Source organism: Dysidea avara, chromosome 3, assembly GCF_963678975.1.
Source record: "Dysidea avara chromosome 3, odDysAvar1.4, whole genome shotgun sequence".
Taxonomy (NCBI): domain Eukaryota; kingdom Metazoa; phylum Porifera; class Demospongiae; order Dictyoceratida; family Dysideidae; genus Dysidea; species Dysidea avara.
In genome coordinates this window covers 33,854,602-33,877,995 of record NC_089274.1, presented here as the reverse complement: position 1 = coordinate 33,877,995, position 23,394 = coordinate 33,854,602, and the positions used below count along the sequence as shown (strand labels likewise).

Sequence of the window (23,394 nt, the reverse complement as noted above, 5' to 3'; positions counted from 1 at the left end):
GGCATAATTTTCAGAATAATAGGTCACCAATTTCGTGAGAATAATTCCAGAATAATAGGATGGTTACATGCATAATTTTAGAGTTATCGGATGTTCATGGGAATAAACAGTGGAAGTAAGGGATGTGTCTATTCTTGATTAGCTAGAAGAAAGAGTTAAGTTACTAAGAATGACATATAGCTGGCATTATTGTACAAGTGTTGGCTGAAAAGCATCTAAAATATCGATATACTCTAATAGAACGCTCAAATACTCTAATAGAGCAGTCAGATTGTTTCATGTCAACAATGTGCAGCCAGCATCAGGGATGTAACTGCATTATTCCAAAACTTGTGTATCCTATACCAGTGTGTCTTCTTCAAACCTTTGAACATGTTGATATTATCTGTTTGTTTATTTTGTTTTATAAAAAAAAATGTTATCTACCTAACTTAGCATGTAGCTATAGCTACAGTTTTAATGCACTCAATATTATATTATTGAAGACACTTCAATTATTACTGTAGATATTCTAAGTCTGTTGTAACTATTGATGGCTAGAAAAATGGTTCATTTATGGCTATTAATTAATTCTGGCAAAACTACATATAGCAGCATCTTGAAAACTAAGTAACTAGCCACAGAAACTAATTATAGAATAATAGGCTAAATACAAGAATAAAAAAAGAGTATTAGGAGAAAATTTTAAGAAATTCTGGAAAGAATAATAGGTAAAATTTTGAGCATAATAGGCTCAAGCCTAACTCTAATAGAGTGCACATTTTGAGGGCTTCTAATAGAACATACATACTTCTAATAGAACATACATAGAATGTTGTGGTACAATCTAGTATACTTCTATTGGAAATTTCAAACATCTATGTATAAGAAGATTTAAACTAGATTTTTCATTTATAAAGCAGAAATTAAGTGAGGTGATCGGCCAAGATAGCAGCAGTCTATTGGTTAAGGATATGGGTGTTAGGTATAGAGGTCCGTAGTTCAAACTCTGGTAAGCTTTTTCTCTCAACATTTATGTGCACCTTTTTAAGTAACCCCACAGTAACACAACTGCTCTATTAGAGTATCTTAATCCCATGATTTTACACTTGTTTGATTTTTGCTTTATAACTTAATAGCTGTAACTCTATTGCTTTTCAAACCATCAAAAGGCACTGCTACAATGATCAGCCCATGTACACACCAATTTTCAAGTTATTCTCACCCTGTAGCAGTGACAGAAGTTTGATCTTTTTAGGTGAATAAATGCTCATAACGCCTTGGATATTCATCAGATTCACAGTAAACTTGGTAGGTGAATCCGACTTTGTTCATTCATTAGTACTAAAGATTGAGGCAATTGAGCTCCATGTTTGTGTTTTATAGCAATTTTTGCAAAGTGTGCTGAAATAAATCAAAGCCCCCATAGCCCCTACGGCTTAAGAAGAAAAAAATATTAAATCAAAAGTTTGAACGCCCATATCTTGCAAATGGCTCATGTGAATTGTGAATTTAATCAAATTTGCTGTGTGGTCTATACCTACCTGGTGGACAGCTACAATGCAAAAATAATGTGCTTTGGAGAAGGGGCCATTGAGCTATGCATGCATGAAAATGCTGTTTTCATTCTTCCTGTCAATATACTCATGGTGAGGTGTACCAGCTTTCTTGGCCGCATGACACACTACCGTGTGTCTTAATTCATTACTGTTAAACCAGCACTTACCACAGCAAAGAAAAGAATGGCACCAGAAACATTATGAAAATCAATTGCGCGACTGAATGTGCACCCTGACGATCAATTATTGAGAAGCGAAGTGGCCATTCCACTTCGTTTTCTGTGATACAAATAAAGAACAGTATGAGAAGCACATTCTGCAATCAATCCAGTTATTACAAAAGTTACAGACAATGCTTGTGATAGCCAGCACTGAAGCGCTGACACATTACCATGAATCAACACTTATGCTGTGGTGGAGAATGAAATGGAACACAAGGGAGACAAAGGTAAGTCCATGTTGGCAAAATTTATCTGGCTGATGCGACATTGAAACAATGAAGAAATCAAGCCCATAGTGCAAACCATAGTTCAGTCAGTCAGTCAGTCAGTCAGCAGAAAATTCAGTTAAATAAATAATTTACATTCCATAAAACTGGTTGGAAGAGTTTGGGATTGCTCTGAAAGCATTTTTATGCCTAACCAATGCTGTCAAGCTGTTAAGCTTGTGGGTGATATTTTTGATAGGAAAACCCATGATCCCTGTAGCTACTATACACAGTACTACTGTACTGTATGATAATGACTCTGATGTTACATTCACTAAATCATAAGAGGCCCTCTGTACTGATTCTATTATTTAAAGAGATTGAACATGCTGTAGCTTTTGATGATGTATGCATCCAGTGATTTCAGACTGATATGGGAAACATGTAAACTTTCTTTGAAAACTATTGTATGAGTACATATCATGGTTAAAAGTTGTGTGACACATCTGCACACTGATTAACTGGAGTTTCATGCGTAAAAGATCATATAGTGAAGCCTCTATAATCCGACACTCTTTGGGATAAGAAATTGTGTTGAATTTGTAAGAATGTCAGATTATTGAGGTAGTATATTGCATAGAAAAATCTTTTTGGCACATAAATTTAATGTCAGATTATAGAGGTATTCTGGACTATAGAGGCATTGGAGCAGAGAGTTTCACTGTACTCGGTTCAGTCCTCCTTCATGAATGGATTTTTCATGAACATCGTAAAGAAAGACACACAGGTGTAGTTATTGTCATTACTAAATTTTATCATCAATCTGAAGAAAAATCACCTGGGATAATTTATGCATCATAAGTTAAACATTATAGGCAGAATGTATTTCACGGACTGGACTAACAGACTGGACTCACGGACTGAGCTGGAAATAGCTTTTAAACAATAATCCAGGAATTATCCATCTATTTCAGCACTGGAGACACCATTATCGAGCTACAACTGCTGCTACTGCTCTTCCTTACAAGTTATGAAGGCAGCACATTTGCTAATTAATTAGAGTACACTTACAATACACATGTACTAGTAGTGATAAAGTGTGATAGAGGCTATTGTTGCAGCATAGATGTTTTCCTTTGTTGCTTTAGGACTAGTGTTAAGGCTGCAGTGATGAACCAGCTAATTATTCTCAGCAGGTGGGCGGGTTAAGGTTATGGTGCTATGCAAATAAACTGGTTCATCACTACAGCCCTAACATTAGTGCTAAAGCAACAAAGGAAAACATCTACGCTACAACAATAGCCTCTATCACTCTTTATCACTAGTAATACATGTGTATCGTAAGTATATTCTAGAGCTGTGTGATAATAGTAAAACCTATATCTCGATAAGTGACAACCATTTTATCTCGATAATCGATATTATCTTGATAATAATGTAATATTGTAAGCACAGTTTTACATATTTGTTGACGTAAAGTCCTTTGTAAAGTCAGAAATTTTACCTGTTCCTCTTTTAATTCGATACCTTTCCAAAGGTTTTTCATCTGACTATGGTTGATATACACTAGATTACGGAGATTTACTATTATCTCGATAATGAAAATCATTATCTAATTTACGATAGGTGATTTAAGTATCTAGATTTTTATCTAAAATATCTCCCAGCCCTAGTATATTCTAATTAATTAGTTCACATGTTACCTTCACACCTTGGGAAGAGCACTACAAGCAATTGTAGCTTGACAATGGTGTCTCCAGTGCTGAAATAGATGAATAATTCCTGGATTATTGTTTAAAAGCTATTTCCAGCTCGATGAGTCTGTGAGTCCAGTCCATGAGTCCAGTCTGTGAGTCCAGTCCACGAAATACATTACTCCAACATTATAAGTGCCATCTCACTAGGGACATGTGAGAAGGCAAATACAGTGAGTCAGTCTTGAGTTCTGCTGAATAAGTATAAACATATAATAAACTTACTGCAGCATGATCCGGACACGTATAAGAAGCTATTCCTATTATTAGAATAATATACATCAATGTGACTTATTTTTTTACAATTTTTATAATATAGTTGATCATATGTCTTTAAGATATGTTCAGTGTACATGTTTACCTCATCATATATGTACCAGTGAATTGCAACTCAAGGACTATCATGACTGGTTCAGAGGTTTAGTCGGTGACTGGATTGATGTGGCAGCCAACAAGTGTAATTTAGAAATCAAGAGAGCGGTAACATCACTTGATGAAGTAAAGAGTTACCCTGAATTACACAACTTCACATAATTATTTTACAGGTAGTTACTATCACTGAGAATGTCAAGTTTTCTCAATCTGCTCTTAGTGCTGCTGCCTGTTTTAAAAGGGTGAGTATAACTTGTCTATAGTTACAATATAACACTTTCCCACCTTCAAAGGAGCTGCCCAGGCTACATTTTGTATGTAGCCCTGTATGTAGACCAGGCTACATCTGGGCAGCGATTATATAGATGTTAAGGCCAAAATCAATTGTGGGGATTGATTAATACTCACATGTTAAGTATGCACGACTTGGATTTTGCCATAGAAACCACTTAGATGGAGAGCGTTTGTTAAAACATTGGGCTATAAGGCGAGGACTAGTACTATAACTTATTCACCAATCTTTTCCACACGTTTTTCGAATAGGGACCACACTCCCATCATGAAGTTACCACTCTGCATGAAGTAACCACTTGACAAGCAAGCTTACCTATCTAGGCCTTTAGTAAACTCTGTAATTATTAATTATTCCACAAATGATTCAATAGCACTGATTAAAACATTAAACTTGTGTAACCGAAATTATCTGTAATATCTCTAAGATTTGTCCGTTCATCCTAACCAAACGTAACCAGAACGTACTAGCTGTTGACCCGTAATCAAAATTTTTAGGTGTGCATATGTGATATATCCAGTGGTTGTACTCATATTGGCTTGGGTGATTGATTGCCTTGTGCAGGCTATCAGCCTGATACGGATGGAAAGTGTTACATATTAGCTGTAACACAGAGCATTTGGGCTTTGAAGCCTAAGGGCAGAGGGAATACATTTCTGGTAAAGCCCTCATGCCTGTGTTACAACTATTCTAGTAAAATTTAGATATTTACAATTGCTTTAATTAAAGATCCAAATGTATGTGTAATTTGTACTTTACTACAATTTTAGATTGCAGCATTTTGGAGCAACTTACAGTGGCCACGTGTGGCAGAACATTATTCTTTTATAATAAAAGTTGTTGAGGTATGTACATATGTGTGTGTGTGTGTGTGTGTGTGTGTGTGTGTGTGTGTGTGTGTGTGTGTGTGTGTGTGTGTGTGTGTGTGTGTGTGTGTGTGTGTGTGTGTGTGTATGTAACCAGAGGCGTAGTCAGAACTCTGGCCCAGGCTCGGGCATCTAAAATTCGAGATACTCTAATAGAGTAGTCAAGATTGAGATACTCTAATAGAGCAGTCAAGATTGAGGTATCTAATAGAGCAGTCACAGTATTCAGAGAAAAGTAGTGTAGCAAGTTACGTATTTAGTTATAAAATAAGAATATAGTTGGTGGAGGGCAGCTATTGTCAGTAGGTAGTTATCTTTTCTTTTTTTTTTGGTCTTCAACTGTAGCTGTTGTATTACGGGGACCATTTTATTAGAGTATCTCGATCTGGGTGGGTGGTTAGGGCATTATCATTGTTTTTATCAAAGTGCTATACAACAATTGTGATGAGGTCTAACCTGGTTAACTAACCATCTGAGTGCTGCCATTCCTGACATTGTAGTATAGCGGCACAGCACTAAAATTGTGTACTTTTCATAAAATCATGAAACTTTCCATATAAGTAGTACTCCTCATGACATATATAGTGCTATCGCAGCTTTGACCTTTGGTGACCTTTATGACCATTTTTGCACAAAAACTTGATCATTTATGTTTTTATCTTCCTGAGGCATTAATCAACTTGTCAAAATATGGTACCAAAATAAATATATTGTTGAATAAAACAACTTGGTTTTATTGCAAGTTGATAAGTGATTTCATTTCAAAGTTATGGTCATTTATATTACCCATGAATTTTGAGATAATCTACCTCCTCATGGTTAAAGGGAAGGTAAACTCAAAGAATTTTGCAGCTAATAAAAGTAATCATAACTTCACAATGTAACTACCTATTAAAAAAATAAATTTGTTTCATTCAAAAAGACCTTTACTGTAGTACCATGATTTAACAAGTTGATTAATGCAAAGGGAAATAAAGACAGAGATGGTCAAATGTCTGTACAAAAAATGCTATAAAGTTCACCAAAGTGATGGCACTACATCAAAAAAATTATGTGATGAGGAGTACTACTTATGTGGAAAGTTTCATGAATTTATGAAATAGTGCAAATTATGGGGGTTAAACTATTCACTGTAATAGCTAATGATACATGATTGAATGTGCTCAATACCAACTGAATGTTATTTTGAGTTATACATTATGAGGTCATTTCATTATTAGGTATGCATATCTATGTGCCGCATTTGTTGCCATTCTCATATATATATGTACAGCATGGTTTTCAAATCTAGAGTGTTTCCAGAGCTGCAAGGTTCTATGTAGAAGAGAGCCACAAACACTTGAAGAAAAAAGGATTTCACCATGGTTCTAGTAAAGAGTTTGTAGTTACGCAACAAGTATGTAAATAAGTAATGGTTAGTATTGTATCTGGGTTTGTATATACTCTACCCTCAGCCCTTGGGTGTTCTGCTTTTAAATCAAATACAAACCAAATGATAATTGCTTCATGGCATAGTGCATGCGTGGATCAAATGTACCCATAGATGTTATAAATCATTGGCTTGTTCAAGCCTGGGATTCACAATAGCTCAACTTATTGATGCCAACTTGTTATTTACATTAGTTTACTTTCTGTCCTTGTTAGCTATTGCATTGGCTAATTGCTTTGCATGGCGAGTTGCATGTGGTATCAATGACCAGTACCAATTTAGCATCTGTGATTGTGTTTTTATTAGCCATTGTCTCACCATTAAAGAGACGGCTGATGCTGGGTTTACTGCCATTTCAGATTCACACTTTGTAGTGGCTACGCTTGTGGGGATATAGTTTATAGTTACTTTGATAACCTTTGTACTAACTAGTGTAGCCTGTAATGATACCTGTGTTACAACTAGTTTTACCTGGTTTGTAACACTGGTGGCAGCTTTTTATCCACTCACGCAATATGCTACAAGCAAAACAAGAATACTTAAGTTATTGTAGAAAACTATTAACCGTTTCTTCCGACAGCTGTGCATTAGCCTAAATGACATCGAATATGTACGAAAAGAATTGTCAAAAATACCAGAAACTCTTCAGTTTGATGCAATGATATCACAACTGGAAGCAGTAGAAGGAAAACGACAGAGTGAAGTGGCTAGGAAGACTCTTGACAATCTGATAGATAGCGCTGATGATGATGTAAAGATTCTTATCAACCAATTAATATCAAGTATTGGTGAACAGGTAAATGAAGGCAGCTCTTATATTTTTGTATTTTAATATTGGAAAATCACCTGTATTGGAGTATTGATAGTTCGTAGATAAACAACAAGTTGTAAGTCACTATCCCTGGGAACTGTTTATGCGCTTTCACCACCAAATATGAAACTATCCATGGTTTTCAAAGAATTTTCTGTGTCAAAGTAATGCTTGTAGAGTTCTCATCATTTTTTCTCCACCTCTATCACAAGTGATCACATCTAGGTGGGGGGGAGTAGTGGATGGGTGGGTACCACCTAGAGTCAAATAGAGAGGGACATTGTTTGAAGATACCAGGCTAAGCTGAACAGCCAATCAGGAGCAGTTTACATGCACAAAATTTACACACGTCACACATTTGACACCCTTGACCGTAGTATTACTATTATAGTCCTCACTATATATCCAATCCCTATAGCTGGCTTTCAAAGAACAGTAGATACATTTGGCATGGTTATATATACAGACAGCCAGAAAACCAGCAGACGAGTAACAAATTTGCTTTGAAAATTGTTGATATCTGATAGTGTAGCAACTTTGTACTGGTATTATCTTTTACACCGATATAGTTGATCTTCCAAATGTCACATTAATTTTGTTAATGAGTACACTGCTCATATATATTACGTTTCTCTATACTCACAATTAGATATCAAATGATATCACTGCTCATCTAAAGGTAATAATGGAGAAAGACCATAAAGTTGACCTTGTGGAAGTGAGGATCAATGTAATCTTATAATTAATGTTATGAGGTTTTTACAATAGGCTATTGATCCACTGATGCAGTATTTAGTTAAGAACATGGGGACCTTTCATACTTCATTGTTGGTGTCTGTACTGGAAATGTGAGAGCTTTTACTGTACTTGTTGTCACACGTACATGACTATTATATGCTGTATAGCATGTTGGGGGAGATTTGGCATGTTACTGTACACTGCTTTACTAAAGTTGTTGATACTCGATTAGGACAGGTTAGTGTAATAACCACCTCATTGAGTGTTGTTTATTTAACTAACACACTATTATTGACTTTTGCAGAAAGCTGCTAAACGCCTTTTGGGAACTTTACAAGTGAGTGATACAAATAATATATCAAGTACAAATTATATTTGAGTAGTGACCATAGAAATAAAGTACACTGGTATAGCTGTCGGTGTATGTAGCAACGTTGAAACCGGGTCACTACTGCTGACCCGGATGACCCACTGACCCGGATGTGACCCGGATTAATTAAAGCCGAGACGTGTTTCGGCTAGTCTCGGGTGAGCGAACGAGTCTACATTTTGAGTGTTCGATTCGTGTTGAGTAAATATTGCAACTTCAGCCTAGCTGTAGGTTGAAGACCAAAAAAAAAAAAGGTCTTCACCTACTGGCAATAGCTACCCCTCACCATAGATACCCTCAGTTTCGTGCTAAATACTGCACTTACTAACAAATAGGCGTGGCTGAGCATATGTTGGTAATGCGATAAGTGGGCGTGGCTCACGAAAGAGCTACGCGATAGCGTTTATAAGTTCCACGTCGTCAAACGAACAATTTCGTTTCTCACGTGATCCAATCCGGGTCAGACCCGGATAAATTGTAAACCGGGTCAGACCCGGATGACCCGGAGAAAATGTGACCCGGATGACCCGGATGACCCGACCCGGTTTCAACGCTGGTATGTAGATGACCTCCCTTGTTTCATAACTTTTATTTCTGTAATCCCTACTCAAATGTAAAATGTTTAATTTTCCTTATACTTGTTTGTTTATAATAATATATCATACAGTATGATAGTACTGTATAGTAGGAACCACAAAGGTGTAGGCGTGGCCCACAAAAAAATCACCCTTATTTTACCCTGACAGCAATGAGGCAGTATTGGTTAGATAAAACTAAGACCAAACAAGCCTTTGGATCGACCTGAAATGCTTTCAACAAGTTGCAATGGAATTTTTTTTAATATTTATTAAATGGAATTTTCTGACTGACTGACTGACTGACTGACTGACTGGCTGGCTGGCTGACTGACTGGCTGACTGACTGACTGACTGACTGACTGACTGACTGACTGACTGACTGACTGACTGACTGACTGACTGACTGACTGACTGACTGACTGACTGACTGACTGACTGACTGACTGACTGACTGACTGACTGACTGACTGACTGACTGACTGACTGACTGACTGATGCCTTCAGACAAGCATAACTTGATAACAACTAAGGCTACAGGCTTGATTTTTCACTGTTCGACATCGCTTTGGCCTGAGAGGTGCCTTTTGGCATACTGCAGTATGTACAACATTATTCATGGACTTACCAGTGTCCTCCTTTGTGTCCAATTCATCTTGGCTGACAGCAAAAGGTGTCGATTTAGTGGTAGCATGTGATGGCTTCCCTGGCTTCATAACGTACGTAAATCGTACGTATTTTTCATAGTGGTTACTTTGATTGTAGAGGTGCTTTACGAACAGTTCTTGATTCGTAATGCTGTGTAATGGGTTGAACATAGCTGACAGCGGAGCATAATGGATACTTCACTTTTCAGATGATAATTGGTAGCTGGGGTATGCAGTGCCATTCTTTCTTTTGATGCAGTATGCGTGGGTTCACCAGTCATAATAAATTTATTTTACAAAAAAGTTAACAAACAAGTACATAAAAAATTGGAATTTTCAACTGGAGTAGGGACCATAGCACATCGATAAAAAGTACTGGAGTAGTGCATGATATTAAATAACAGTAAAATAATAAGAAGTGTTGTATCCCTACTATGCTCTTCTTATGGAATCTTGAGCACAGTAGGGATATAACACTTCTTATTGTTTTACTGTGATTTAATATCATGCACTACTCCAGCTTGTTTCAGTACTTTTTTATCAATGTGCTATGGTCCCTACTCTAGTTGAAAATTCCAATTTTTTGTGTACTTGTTACTGATGAACCAGCGCATACTGCAACAAAGGAAGAACGATTCCAGACACCTTATTAGAACTAATTGCATGAGTGAACGTAAGCCCTGACTATCAATTACTGAATCGTAAAGTAGCCATTCCATTTCGTTTTCAGCTATTTTCCTCCCGTTATATGCGTTACAAATGAAGAACAGTACAAGAAGTGCCTCTGCAATAATTCAGTCACACCACAGAAATTATGGCACTACAGTCATGACACATTACGTGAATCAACACCTATGCAGTAGCAGAGAAAAAATGGGACACAAAGGAGGGAAAAGGTATGTTCATGGTGCATGCATTGTAGTGGCCAAAGGGTGCATCTTAGCAAAGCAATCAAGCCTGTAGCCTTAATTGTAGTATTGGCTGGAGGCATCAGTTAGTTAGTCGGTCATTAGTCAGTTAGCAGATAATTTAGTTAACTACGAAATTCCATAGAAACTTGTTGGGATCACTCTGCAGGCATTTTTGATTATGTCTAACCAATATTGCAAAGTAAAAATGAGGATGTGATATTTTTGACCAGGAAAGCCCAAACTTTTATGATCCTTCTACCATACTGTATAGTGTTTTGAGGATACTTAAGTGAAAATAGAATCTCAACACCAACTATATTTAGAAAATTTTATGCAATATTTCCTTTGATATCTGAGGTTACTAAATCCAGTGGCGGGTTACTAAATAGTTAGTAACCTGTGGATTCTCTTGTGGTTTTTTACTACATTCATCAAACGAAAGCCAGCAAAGCCAAAAACAAAATGTACTTACTGTTAGCCAACTTTCTCAACAAGACAGGCATCATTAGTATTCAGTTAGTCTATAAGTTCAATACACCAATGTCTGACAAGGTGTGGCGCCGACAACAAACTCGAAGAATAAATCTTGATGCTAGCACTCACAGTTTGCTTCTTAATAGCTGGACAAGACAAGTGTCATTTAGCCTGGTATAGTAACTACTTGAACTAGCACTAGTCGTCATGCAACAGTTATAAATGTCACATCAGTGCAGTGGCACTGACACGATCAACTCAACTTAAGGATAAATCCCAATGCTAGCACGCACAGTTTTCCATTTTCTCTCATCCTTTCTTATCTAGGAAAATTTTCTAAATCACTTAGAATGGGTGGACATTGATTTCTATGCTATTTGGACAAGGCTACCCACAAACTTAACTACCAAGATAGCACATAGTACAGTGATAAGATTTAGTGATGCACTGATACCACTTTTTCACTACCAATCCAATACTGATACATTTGAGGTCTAAATGGCCAATGCCTATCCAATACACCGATACTTTGCCCCACAGGCATTTCTCACAAGAAACAGCTAGTAATTTGAATAATAGTTAATACACCAGCTTACTATATACATTTGCTAATCTCATCAACTGCAGTTTGCTGGTTTTGTGGCTATCAATTACGAGGATAATAATAGTTTATGGCTTCAATATATCGTGGCTTACTGCCGTTTCCACTGTATATACTAATAATGCTAGTGGTTGGCTTCTTTCAAAGAATTCATGGCTTATATCAGCTACGTTTGTTGTGCTATGTATGTAAAAAGTACTAAATGACATCATTTAAAGTATCAGTTTGTATTGGGCTTTACAGCTTTACTGATACAAGTCCAATACCGCCAAAGTAGGGCCGATTCATACCAATACTAGTAGTGGTATCAGTGCATCACTAGTGAGATTATACCATTTTGTTGTAGCATGTAGCTATGATATACACGCGTGACTGTTCTATTAGAAATTGAACATGGAGGTTGTTAGACTGCTTTATTAGAGATGTTACAGCTGATCACAACGGCATGTTAAGTAGATCCACTCAAAAACAGCCAAGCTGTAAAAAGAGCGCGGCCCTCAAAAGCCTGGGTGAAAAAAGTTGTGAAATCAAAGGTGGCGGCCAAGAAATGGCTGCAATGATGTTAATGCTAATAAATTTTAACAATGCACACAGCCATTATTAAAAATTTTTAGCATTAATATCATTGCAACCATTTCTTGGCCGCCACCTTTGATTTCACAACTTTTTTCACCCAGGCTTTTGAGGGCCGCACTCTTTTTTTACAGCTTGGCTGTTTTTGAGTGGATTTCACTTCTTTGTGTATTTTCAAAAACCAAATTCTGCACCTTTTTACTGGGATATGATTTCCAGGCTGTTGTATCACAAGTTTTGTTAACATATAGCACTTATTATGATGATTATGGTGATGATGATTCACGTGAGTTGGTCATATTAGTCTGCTCGCAGACCGCCTGGGGGCGAAACTAAGCTACCAATATACCACTGATCGATACGAAAATGGCTCTGATTTGATGAAATAGCTACTAGATTGAGCCTCAAAGTGTTGCAACAATAGTATGGTGCTAATGCTCTAATAGAGCGTACATTTTTGCTTTTGCTAAAATCATCTAATAGAACACACATAGAATGTTCTAGAACAGAACAATCTAGATTTTCTATTGGTAGATCAGTTTTACTTATTAAGGTAGAAATTAAGTGAAATGATCAGCCGAGATAGCAGTGGTTCAGTGGTTAATTAAGGATGCAGGCATTAGCTGTGGAGGTCCTTGGTTCGAACTCTGGTCATGATGAGTTCATTTTTTTTCGACATTTTTTATGCACCTTATTTTGCCCCCCAGTATCTCGATCCCGCAATTTTACACTTGCTCGGTTTTTGCTTTATAACTTTGTAGCTGTAAGTCTGTTGCTGTTCTAAGCACCAAAAGCACTCCCACATACCAAATTTGAAGGAAATCTCCCTAGCCGTTTCTGGGATATGAGTGGCCAAAGTTTCGTTTTAATTTCTTTGTTTTTTTTTCTTCGCCGTAGGGGGGCTACAGGGGCTTCGATTTCTTTTCACATACTTTGCAAAAATTGCTATAAAACACAAACTTGTAACTCCATTGTAATAATATTATAATGTCACTTACTTTGTGACATTAAAAATTTTGTGAAATTACAAATTTGCAGCCATTTCTTAGCCACCACCTTTGATATCACACCTTTTTTATACAGAAAAGCAGAAGAAGTAAATTTTAAGTGACATTTGTGCTGTTTTGAAATAGTGTTATTTTCTAACTACATATTAGTTGTTGAATGTCATATGTATATAGGCATGAGCAGGGGCGGATCCAGGAGTTGGCAAGGGGAGGGGCACAAACAGGGGTGGTTGGGGAGAGCAGTTAGTTACTGTATTTTTGAAGCAGCAGATAATCCACTCTTAGTAGTGTCTCACTGTTGATTTTTGCCATTTTGTCCTTTGCAGATGGTTTTGGAATCTTTTAAAGTTGCTTAAAAGGCTATGAATATTTTTAAAATCAACAACACAATAATTATTTTTAGAAGCGCTTATACTGTGCACAAAGGTGCTGGATGACAGTTTCAAAAGCTGCTTGACTTTGATTTCAGGTAAGTTTGCAATAATTATCCTGACAAGGTTTATTATTTCAATTAAAAGAAGTTGGCTTTGGTTCCTTCACAAGGGGGGGGGGGGGCATTTGCCCCATCCTGGACCCGCCATTGATGAGGCTATTATACTCCAAAACTTGAGCATTATATATACTTTTGAGCAGAACTCTAAAAATTACCTATTATGCTTTTAATGCCCATTATTCCCAAAATTATACCACCTTTTGTGGTCAACAATGTTAGTTATTAGACCATTTAAACTGATGTTTCAGCTTCAAATAATTTTCCATTATTTTAGCTGGTTGCTATATTAGAGTATTTCATGTCTACATGACTGTTTTATTAGAATACAGTGGATCCTCACTAATCCGAACTCCAGTAATCCGAACGCTCGATAATCCGAACAGTACAAATGACTGTTTTATTAGAGTATTTGCAAACAAATGTATGTTCTATTAGAGTAATTGAATTAGGTTCTGTATATAATCAATGGGTTCACTAATCCAAACAAATTCACTAATCTGAACAGACTTTTGTCAACTTAAGAACAGAGCTGTTCGGATTAGTGAGGATCCACTGTAGTAATATTGTGCAACTTTCTATTAGAATTTCTGACTGCTCTATTATTAGAGTATCTTGATCTTTTTTACTGGAATTGTGCAGTCTGCAGATTTTCCTACTGTTAAATGCCTGATTTCCACACATACCTATTATGCCTGAAATTATAATTGCTACATACCTATAATGTATATGACTGCTTTGTTAGAGGATCTCGAAACAAATTTGTTACAGTCTTATACCATAGGGTTTCACATCATAGCTCATACAGATTTTTATTGCTGAGGATTTGTACCTTGACAGTTTACTGACACATGCAGGATAATTCAACTAGAGCAATCATTGTAGATCTATTAAATAATATAACTTTACCATTCGGGTGTAGTAAACTAGAACCTTCATTTACAAGATGGAAATTAAGGCCATCATTATTTTATTCCTTGTTTCCCGTCACCGCCACCATTGATTCTTAGGTGGCCACACAAAAAATGATTATAGATTGCACTATTTCACGATAAGGGAGTCACAGAATAACCAAGTAGCTTTGCATACAAACAAAGCAAAAGGGCATCTAATGAATTGGACTCTCTCTTCAACACGATGCATAGTCTTTGCAACTTGCAAGATCGACGTAATATTATACTCTAATAGAGCAATCATATACTTAAATAAAACAGTCAAGTGTATAATTTAATAATCAATAATCACCTCCGGCTGCATCAGCTTTTGTTGCACTAGGTAAACAAGCAATATAATGTTACCAATTATTTTTAACTTGTAATTTATCTTGCTTGTAATTTTTGAAAATTGGTAATAACTTTGCACCACTTTTACCAATCTGCACACAAACTGGAAAGTAAATGTGCTACAATAATGTTCTTTATGCCCTCCTAATTTGAAAAGAATCCAATAATACTTGCGTGGATTATGATAAGTGTTGCAAAAAAAATATGAAGATAATAAGCAAACTTCAAAGGCACATATCTCAAAGACTGCTAGACTGATTTTTGCTCAAATAGATCCCACCCTGAGGGATGTTTCATAGAAAAATGGGCTAGTATAATGCATGAAAATCATGTTTTCTTGGTTTCTCTAAAATACACACTTGTCTGCCATGCACCTGGATGCATTGGCTTTCCTTGTCCGCACAACAGCCACAAAAAATAAGGCCAGTGCTTCTATGAGATAGTTTTGATAATTGTTAGCTAGCTAAATTTTTGGGAAATAAAGAGGTAGGGTGTTTAGAATAATATTTATAAATTGTTTACATGTGACCGGATTTGACAAAACCAGGCTTCCACATGCACACATCCAGATTTGCGACTTTGAAGGACCATAACTTAATGTAAGAGTAAGCTATCGCTTTCAAATTTTGACCTGTTATTGCATGATGCAGTGAACGAATGTTGTGAAAATTGTAGGTCAATAGCATATGAGTGGTCACATTACAAGCAGATAAAGTCAATGAATTGGAGGTGTGTGGAAGCCTGGCTTTGTCAAATCCAGTCACATATATAGTACACTTTGCATAGCTTTATAGCTTTCTATTGACAATTTGTAGGGGGGGTTTCAACCAAAAGTACTGAAACCCATTCAGATCTGCCAGTGTGGATTCACAGTTTTACACTAGTTCACAAGTAGTTTATAGTCTTCCCATTTTTCTAGTTGACTATACATCTGTGCACTGTACTTTGTAGAATTAAGTCACTCCTGGAATTGTATTACTCCTGGGATGATAGTATGGTGTATGGTTGTTATCATGAATAGATATCGTGATTGTTTGTTTGCTGTGCATTCAATAGGAACAATAAGTCTAAATCGTAAACTATTTATCTTGTTACAATATGTTTATAATCATCGTAATTGCCACAAAGTAATTGTATTTTGATTATTGTTGTAATTGGGTTGCTTGGATTATCCGGATCACTTGAATCGTATTTTGGCTGGGTTAAGTGTGTCTCATTAACTTTATATTTTCTGAGTCACACCCATGTTAAGTTACATGGTGTAGATGGCAATGTTTTGTATGCATTCATAAGTTTCAGAGCATATTATTGTTGGCAAATTGCAGATCTCACGGTCTAATCCTCTATATATATATATATATATGTACTAGATAAAGCACTGCTGCGAGTGCTATACGGGAAATATAGCAGGAAAAGAGTGGATGAGAGACAAATATAGCACGAGGCAAAGCCGAGTGCTATATTTCGTCTCGAGACCACTCTTTGAGTGCTATATTTCCCATATAGCACGAGCAAAAGGCAGTGCTTTATCTGGTATAGAGAACTGTCAACTTGAAGTACACACAAGACACACGAAACAATTAGAAACTCATGGAGAAGTGTTATCGTCGGTAGAATAGGCATTGCACCTGTGTTTCGCCTACGTTGCACTGTGCTGCGCCTTCATTAGTTGTTTTGTGAGACTAGTCCGTCTTCTCAGTACTTAAAGTTTTTGATTGTGGTACTTTAATAAGCATATTTCCGTGATATTCTTAGGATTCGTCCATTCATGTGAGTAAAACATTCTAAGAACGTTCACTGCTGCTGACTACAAGCAACCATCATCAAAATCTTCAAGTGTGTCTATAAATTAAATCCAGTGATTTTCCTCTTACTGGTTGGGTTGACTGGTCAGCCAGCACAGTCAGGCTATCAGCCTACACTGGCTTGGTTGATTGGTTGTACTGGCCAAAATGAGTGATTACTCACTCAAAGTAGGCTATCAGCCTACAAAATAGACCTGGCAGTTCTATAACTACCTGATATAGAACTGTGGTCTATTAAAGTGTTCTATAACTGCCCAATATAGAACACTTGCGACTTTATGGCGAATATAGAACACTTTTTTGCTTTGATACTCCCACTCAAAGTTCTTTATATATATATACCACTTTTCTTTTTATGGAGTGCTCAATTAAAAAATTGCTCTGTTAAGGTATTTGAGCTTCTATTAGAGTATATCAATTTAATTTGGCAAGATATTATTTGGGTAGGGAGTTTCATCCCCCTCCCCCCTCCCAGCCACCTACACATGCATGCATACACATGCGCACATATACACACATTACACATGTAATCACGTATGTACAATTATTCTGTTCATTTTAGGAATTAAGGGCATTTTTCCATGCTAATGGAGACGGACTATCACTAGATGAAATTCAATCTGATGAATACAAGGTATGTATATCAACTATGTCAAAAATGCAATTTAAAAATTGGGGGGAATAATTTTATTATCTCCATGTTGTATATAATGTTGCATAAACATATGTGACCGACCAGTCTTATTGCTTATTTAAAAACATTGAGAAATGCCAGTTTTAAGAATTGAAAGTGTTATAGCTTGCCAATGGTTGAAGCTACATGTACAAAATTTTCACAGGTTTATACCAATTCCTTACCTTCCAGAAAAGCCATCGTACAAGTAGCCAACAGCTCAGCTTCAACCATTTTAGATAGTTATTGATTCGATGTTGAATGTATCAGGCAAGCCCCTATAGGGTTAGGTTAGGGTTAGGGTTAGGAGGGTTAGGGAGGAGCGCAAGAAGAAAGTGAAAGAGGAATGCGTAAGGATGAATTAGGCCAAATTATTAACCATTCAGGTATCAAAACTGGCTAAAATGAAAGGCAATTTACACTATATTCAACACCACAGAGCTGTATAGCCACACAATATAGCCATCCCTAGGTTGGCCAGAGCTCCATTTAGGCTCCAGACCACCTGTATAACTTGCCACTGTGCTTGGGAAAAGCAGCTAGCAAAAGCATACCACTCAAGTCTAGCTGATTTTTTGTGAATTATTCATGTAGCTTTATGTTCTTGGTGAAAAATCAAATCTGCTATCATGAGCAATGAGACCAGATCCAGTCACATGTGGTGCCTGTATACCATATACATATACATACACATACAGTACTATGCATCAATTAGAACATTAACTGTTGCTCAGTTGCTCAAACCACCCAAGGCAGTGACCGCAAATATGCCAATGCCAACCCTTCTGCTGCATATATACTTCATATGGGACTATAATAGTGTCTAATGGCATCAAAGAATACCTCAGTATCATCAGAGTGACTTAGAAAATGTATATCACATACGTCCATAATGTTGTATGCCACCTGTATTGTCTAGCAAGTGTATGTTACCTAAGTTGCTGCTTCCGTTGCATTCATTCATGAAACACCTTACACTAGCCTCATACTCAATTATCTCCATTAAAGAAACCAATATCTTTACAGTCACTAGTAACAAACAGTAACCTACACATGAATGATCATTTATACAGTACAAGTTGCTCATGTGAACTTTGACACAGTAAAGAAATCAACTATACATAAGTGTATGCACCCTTGATATTTGCTAAAGTCTGTGGTAAGTTTTATTACAGAATGTAAACACAGGTTGGCTGCCATTTCTATTTATGGGAAGAAACAGATGCTCTGCTAGAATATGTGTGCATGAGATATAAGTGTATGTGTAAACCAATTGCTCAGTATGTTGGCCTATTATGGAAAGAGGAATATTAACTACCATTGTTATGTATCTTTGATAATGAAACCAAGAATATCTCAGATTATAAGGGCCTGTGCTCTTCTGTCCCCCATTCTCTGTCCCCCTTATACAGAAATTATTGTTTGCAAAACCACCCATTACTTATTAAGTAGCTCTATACTGTTTAGTTTAGTATAGTTCTTTCTATTTCAGAAAACATACAAGATACTGGATTTTCAGGCTACATTTGATGATGACTTAATAAATCGTCACCTAAACTGTCTGGCTGAATGGAGTGTAAGGATAATAGTATATAGTGTGATCATTGATGTAGTGTTGTGTACAGAGAAGTGGTGACAAGAAGAATGGTCTTTTATCCTTCAGTGTTGGGTACATTCAAAACAAAGAAACACTGGAAATTACTGGTAAGCAATGTTGCACAGCAGTAATTTCATGTGCTTTCAATTATATACTATATATGTTTTGGGATTATGTTTGTTATCATCTATACTTACAGTGGTTCAGGGAAAAAACTTGCCTGCATTGGAGACAGATGGTATGTTTGGCATGTTACCATACAGATATGTTATTCATGTGCATTTGTGCGTATGTATGTGTTTCAGACTTTATAAATGTTGTTCTTAATGTATTCTACAGGATATAGTGATCCATACGTATATATTGCTTTGATGCCTGAAAGAAGATTCAAAACAAAACCAGTCAAGACAGACTACAAGAGTAAAGATCTGAATCCTACATACTACAAAGAATTTAACATGTACGTATGTTCAAGTGGTTATAGTTATATAACATTGAATGCATGACTGGACAGGGTAACGGCCAAACATTCGCATAATACATGTAAAGTAGATGCATCCTAGCTCCTAGAATACTTGATAAAATTAGTAAATGGCCTACACAAACCAATAATGATATGACTTACCATTAGAGAGATTTCACATCACACACTCTACTCATACATATTGTATATAGCACCATTTTTCTCAAACGGTCTGTTTCAAGAACCATGACTAGCCAAACGTCACCAACTAAACTCTGATTCCATGTACCATATGCAGTATAAATTATTCAAGGTCAAAGATCTTATGTAAGCATTTTTTTGCTGGAGAGCTGTGTATAGTTGCTTAACCCATGCAATGTTATTTGAACAAGGTATGCCATTGTTCTGTGAAAAAACTTAGCTATATATGAAACCATCTCTAAAGGAAGTTGTAGTCCTTGAATATGTGCACCCATGAAATATGACTGCATAGAATGGATTTCTGAAATGTGTTGGCATGTGAATCATCAACAGCTTTAAATTAAGGTATTCCATGTAGGAAAATTAAAGAAAATCTTCTTGACATGTCTGGATCTGTTCTCACACTGACTGTCTACAATCACAATTATGTACAAAGAGATGACTTTGCAGGAATGGTGGTGATTGAAGGTGTAGAAATCCCTCGACTTCCTGGTGGCTCCTCCAACATTGATGATCCTAATGCTCCACAGAGGAAGACCTTTGAACTCCCTCTAGTTGTAGACACTATGACTCCTGCACTAAAAGAACTAGCAAAACGAAGTCACCAATATGTGAATGATTTTAGCTTGTGGCACAGTCGAGGATCCAGTGTTGTTGAAAGTGTTACATCAACTGTAACTGGTGGATTAGCTAGAGCTTTTACACTAAAGCATTAAAGATAGAATAAATAGACTTTTAAGAATGAATTGATAACAAAAGACTCTGTACACATACACACTGCATGTTTTATTACTTTTAACTGTTCATATGTCGTTACTAGAAACAAGGAAATTATTGTGAAGTTTACCTGGATAATATTCTGTGCGTTAGATAACCAGCACTACTGTTCATTCCAGTCCATTATTTGATTCCATTATAAAACACTGTAACCATCTCCAAACAAAGACCACCCCTTTGTAATGACCATTTAAGCTGTTTATTGCCTATAGTCTAAACTAGGTGATACACATGGTCATCATATGCCTCACATGTATTATAAAATACACAAAGACTTTAGTGTATAGATTGCATGATTCCTATAATTTTACTGGTGAACTGGAGAGGGGTGTATCTAGCACTATGTATATGATCATGATGTATGCATGGCATTGTTAGTGAGAACTTTAATGAGCTGACCCATGGCACTATCCAGTGCTTGTAATTAGTAGATTTAATAACCTCATTTCATTACTGAGCTAGGAATTGTTAGTATAATCTATAACCAGCTCGATTGCAGCTGGCACAGAACCAGTGGATATTTAATTGTGACTATATATGCATGTGAAGTTATAGGACAACATTACCTGCTGCATGCAATGCAATATAATGACATATAGATATATATATATACAATGCTCACACTACTCAGATGCTTTACTACACTTATCACAATTATACTCAACCTGATCAGAATCTTTTCTAGTTTGACCCATAATCCCATACACCTGCAAAATAATACATGGAGCAAGTGTGTGTATGTGTAGTGTAACAATGTCGTAACATAATGAATAATCTAATCAAAAACAGCCAAGCTGTAAGAAAGGGTGCGGCCTCCAAAAAAGCCAAGGTGAAAAAAGTGAAATCTAAAATGGCAGCCAAGAAATGGCTGTGATGGTAGGTTAATGACAAAAAAAATTAATAACAACAATTGCAATTCAGGTGAATTTGTGTTTTTTTCACCCTGCACAGGAAGAAAAGCTGCATTTCAGGTATTCAGAAATCCCCAGTAAATGTGCAACGATTTCACATTTCTGTACATTTCTGGTATTCATGAAATTTGCACACTTCCTGAAGTAGTATAGGACACAATTTCCATGACATCCTAATAGCAGAATTGATGATATTTCTTGACACTTCCTAATGTAGGATAGAAAAAATTTACTGACATTTCTGAAACAGGAAAGATTAATTTTCATAAATTTCTTGACATTTCCTGCACTCAGGATGGGTGGTGTCAAAAAGCAAATTTCCTTTCTAGGAAATGTCAGTCAATGTCATGTGTTAACATATTTCCTAAACACAGTATAGTTGGGGGACAGTACGGTGCCAGTGTGCATTATCCTCTCCACCAATTCAGGACACATGACATCATGTATTTATGGACATTTTCTAAATGGCAAGGAACAGATAGCATTAGTACATTATGACTAGCTAGCTCATGGGGAGGCTAGGGGACTTAGTCCCCCTCAGAATATCAAAATTGTCCTTGTTGGGATGGGGCTGAAAGATCAAGATACTCTAATAGAGCAGTCACAGTATTAGAGCAGTGTGTAGCAAGCTATGGAAGGATTTTTATGTAGTTTATCAGCTATAAGTGCATAGCTGGTGATGTGGGAGCTATTGTCAGCTGGCTGTGACCTTTTTTTCTTTTTTTTGGTCTCACCTTACCAAACCAGACACAATGTAGTGCCTCAGTTCATTTTGACCTGTTCATTTTGACCTATCCATCCAGTCTAGATCTGCCCCTGGTCAGCCCCCCTCATATCAACTACTTCCTCCGCCACTGAGCTAGCTTACCTAGAGTTTTCAAAATGTATAAGAAACCTATATTACCAAGATATTATTTCATTGTGGGTTTGGGTTATCACATTTACTGTTAATGTAGGAAATGTCCAGTAAATATGATATTTCTTGAAGTTTACATGACGTACATGTCCTTGGCCTCAGAGTCTATAATGTACCATATATATTACATTTCCAAATACACAGGTTACACAGAGACCTTATCCTAATCTGTAAAGTGTTACAGTAGTCAGGTATGACAGCAGCTGAAGTGATAATCTTGGACTAAAATGTCACTACATGCCATGTGTCCTTGACTTAGGAAATCTCATTGAAACTTCTGAATAGTATAGGAAATCTCACTGCACACCATGTGTTCTTGAATAAGGAAATCTCATGTAAATTTCTGAATAGTGTAGGAAATCTCACTGCATGCCATGCAGGGGCGGATTCAGACTTTTAAAAAGGGGGTTCACTTTGGAATTGCAACTTCAGCCTAAAGGTCATCACCTGCTGACAATAGCTCTTGCAATAGCTTCCCCTCACCATAGATGCCCTCACCAACTACATTTCCTCATTTATAACTGTATACATAGCTTGCTACACTGCTCCTCAAAGACTACTGTGACTGCTCTATTAGAGTATCTCAAGTAAGAGAGGCTCTTTCAAAAGGGGGGTTCCATGGAACCCTTTGAACCCCCCCTGGATCCACCCCTGCCATGTGTCCTTGGCTTTGGAAATCTCATGTAAATGTCAAATTTCTAAATAGTATAGGAAATCTTACTGCATTCCATGTAAGGAAATCCCAAGTAAATGTCAAATTTCTGAATAGTATAGGAAATCTCACTGCATGCCATGTGTCCCTGAATAAGGAAATCTCATGTAAATGTCAAATTTCTGAATAGTATAGGAAATCTCATTGCATGCCATGTGTCCTTTACTTTGGAAATCTCATG

At 36.7% G+C, this 23,394-nt stretch overlaps 1 protein-coding gene across 2 annotated transcripts in view; it reads left to right on the top strand.

Moving 5' to 3' along the window:
• LOC136250804 (BAI1-associated protein 3-like) overlaps positions 1 to 20,743 on the top strand; it is a 72,420-nt gene extending 51,677 nt beyond the window's left edge. For both annotated transcript variants that reach the window (XM_066043103.1, XM_066043104.1), the window contains exons 22-36: positions 4,100 to 4,217; positions 4,265 to 4,333; positions 5,154 to 5,228; positions 6,541 to 6,645; positions 7,259 to 7,474; positions 8,139 to 8,207; positions 8,258 to 8,337; positions 8,395 to 8,464; positions 8,532 to 8,564; positions 17,526 to 17,597; positions 19,129 to 19,212; positions 19,262 to 19,340; positions 19,433 to 19,471; positions 19,573 to 19,693; positions 20,256 to 20,743. In XM_066043103.1, coding sequence (XP_065899175.1) covers positions 4,100 to 4,217; positions 4,265 to 4,333; positions 5,154 to 5,228; positions 6,541 to 6,645; positions 7,259 to 7,474; positions 8,139 to 8,207; positions 8,258 to 8,337; positions 8,395 to 8,464; positions 8,532 to 8,564; positions 17,526 to 17,597; positions 19,129 to 19,212; positions 19,262 to 19,340; positions 19,433 to 19,471; positions 19,573 to 19,693; positions 20,256 to 20,613 — 1,588 coding nt within the window. In that variant the 3' untranslated portion in view covers positions 20,614 to 20,743. The remainder of the gene's footprint in view (positions 1 to 4,099; positions 4,218 to 4,264; positions 4,334 to 5,153; positions 5,229 to 6,540; positions 6,646 to 7,258; positions 7,475 to 8,138; positions 8,208 to 8,257; positions 8,338 to 8,394; positions 8,465 to 8,531; positions 8,565 to 17,525; positions 17,598 to 19,128; positions 19,213 to 19,261; positions 19,341 to 19,432; positions 19,472 to 19,572; positions 19,694 to 20,255) is intronic.
• The last annotated feature ends 2,651 nt before the right edge of the window (positions 20,744 to 23,394 follow it).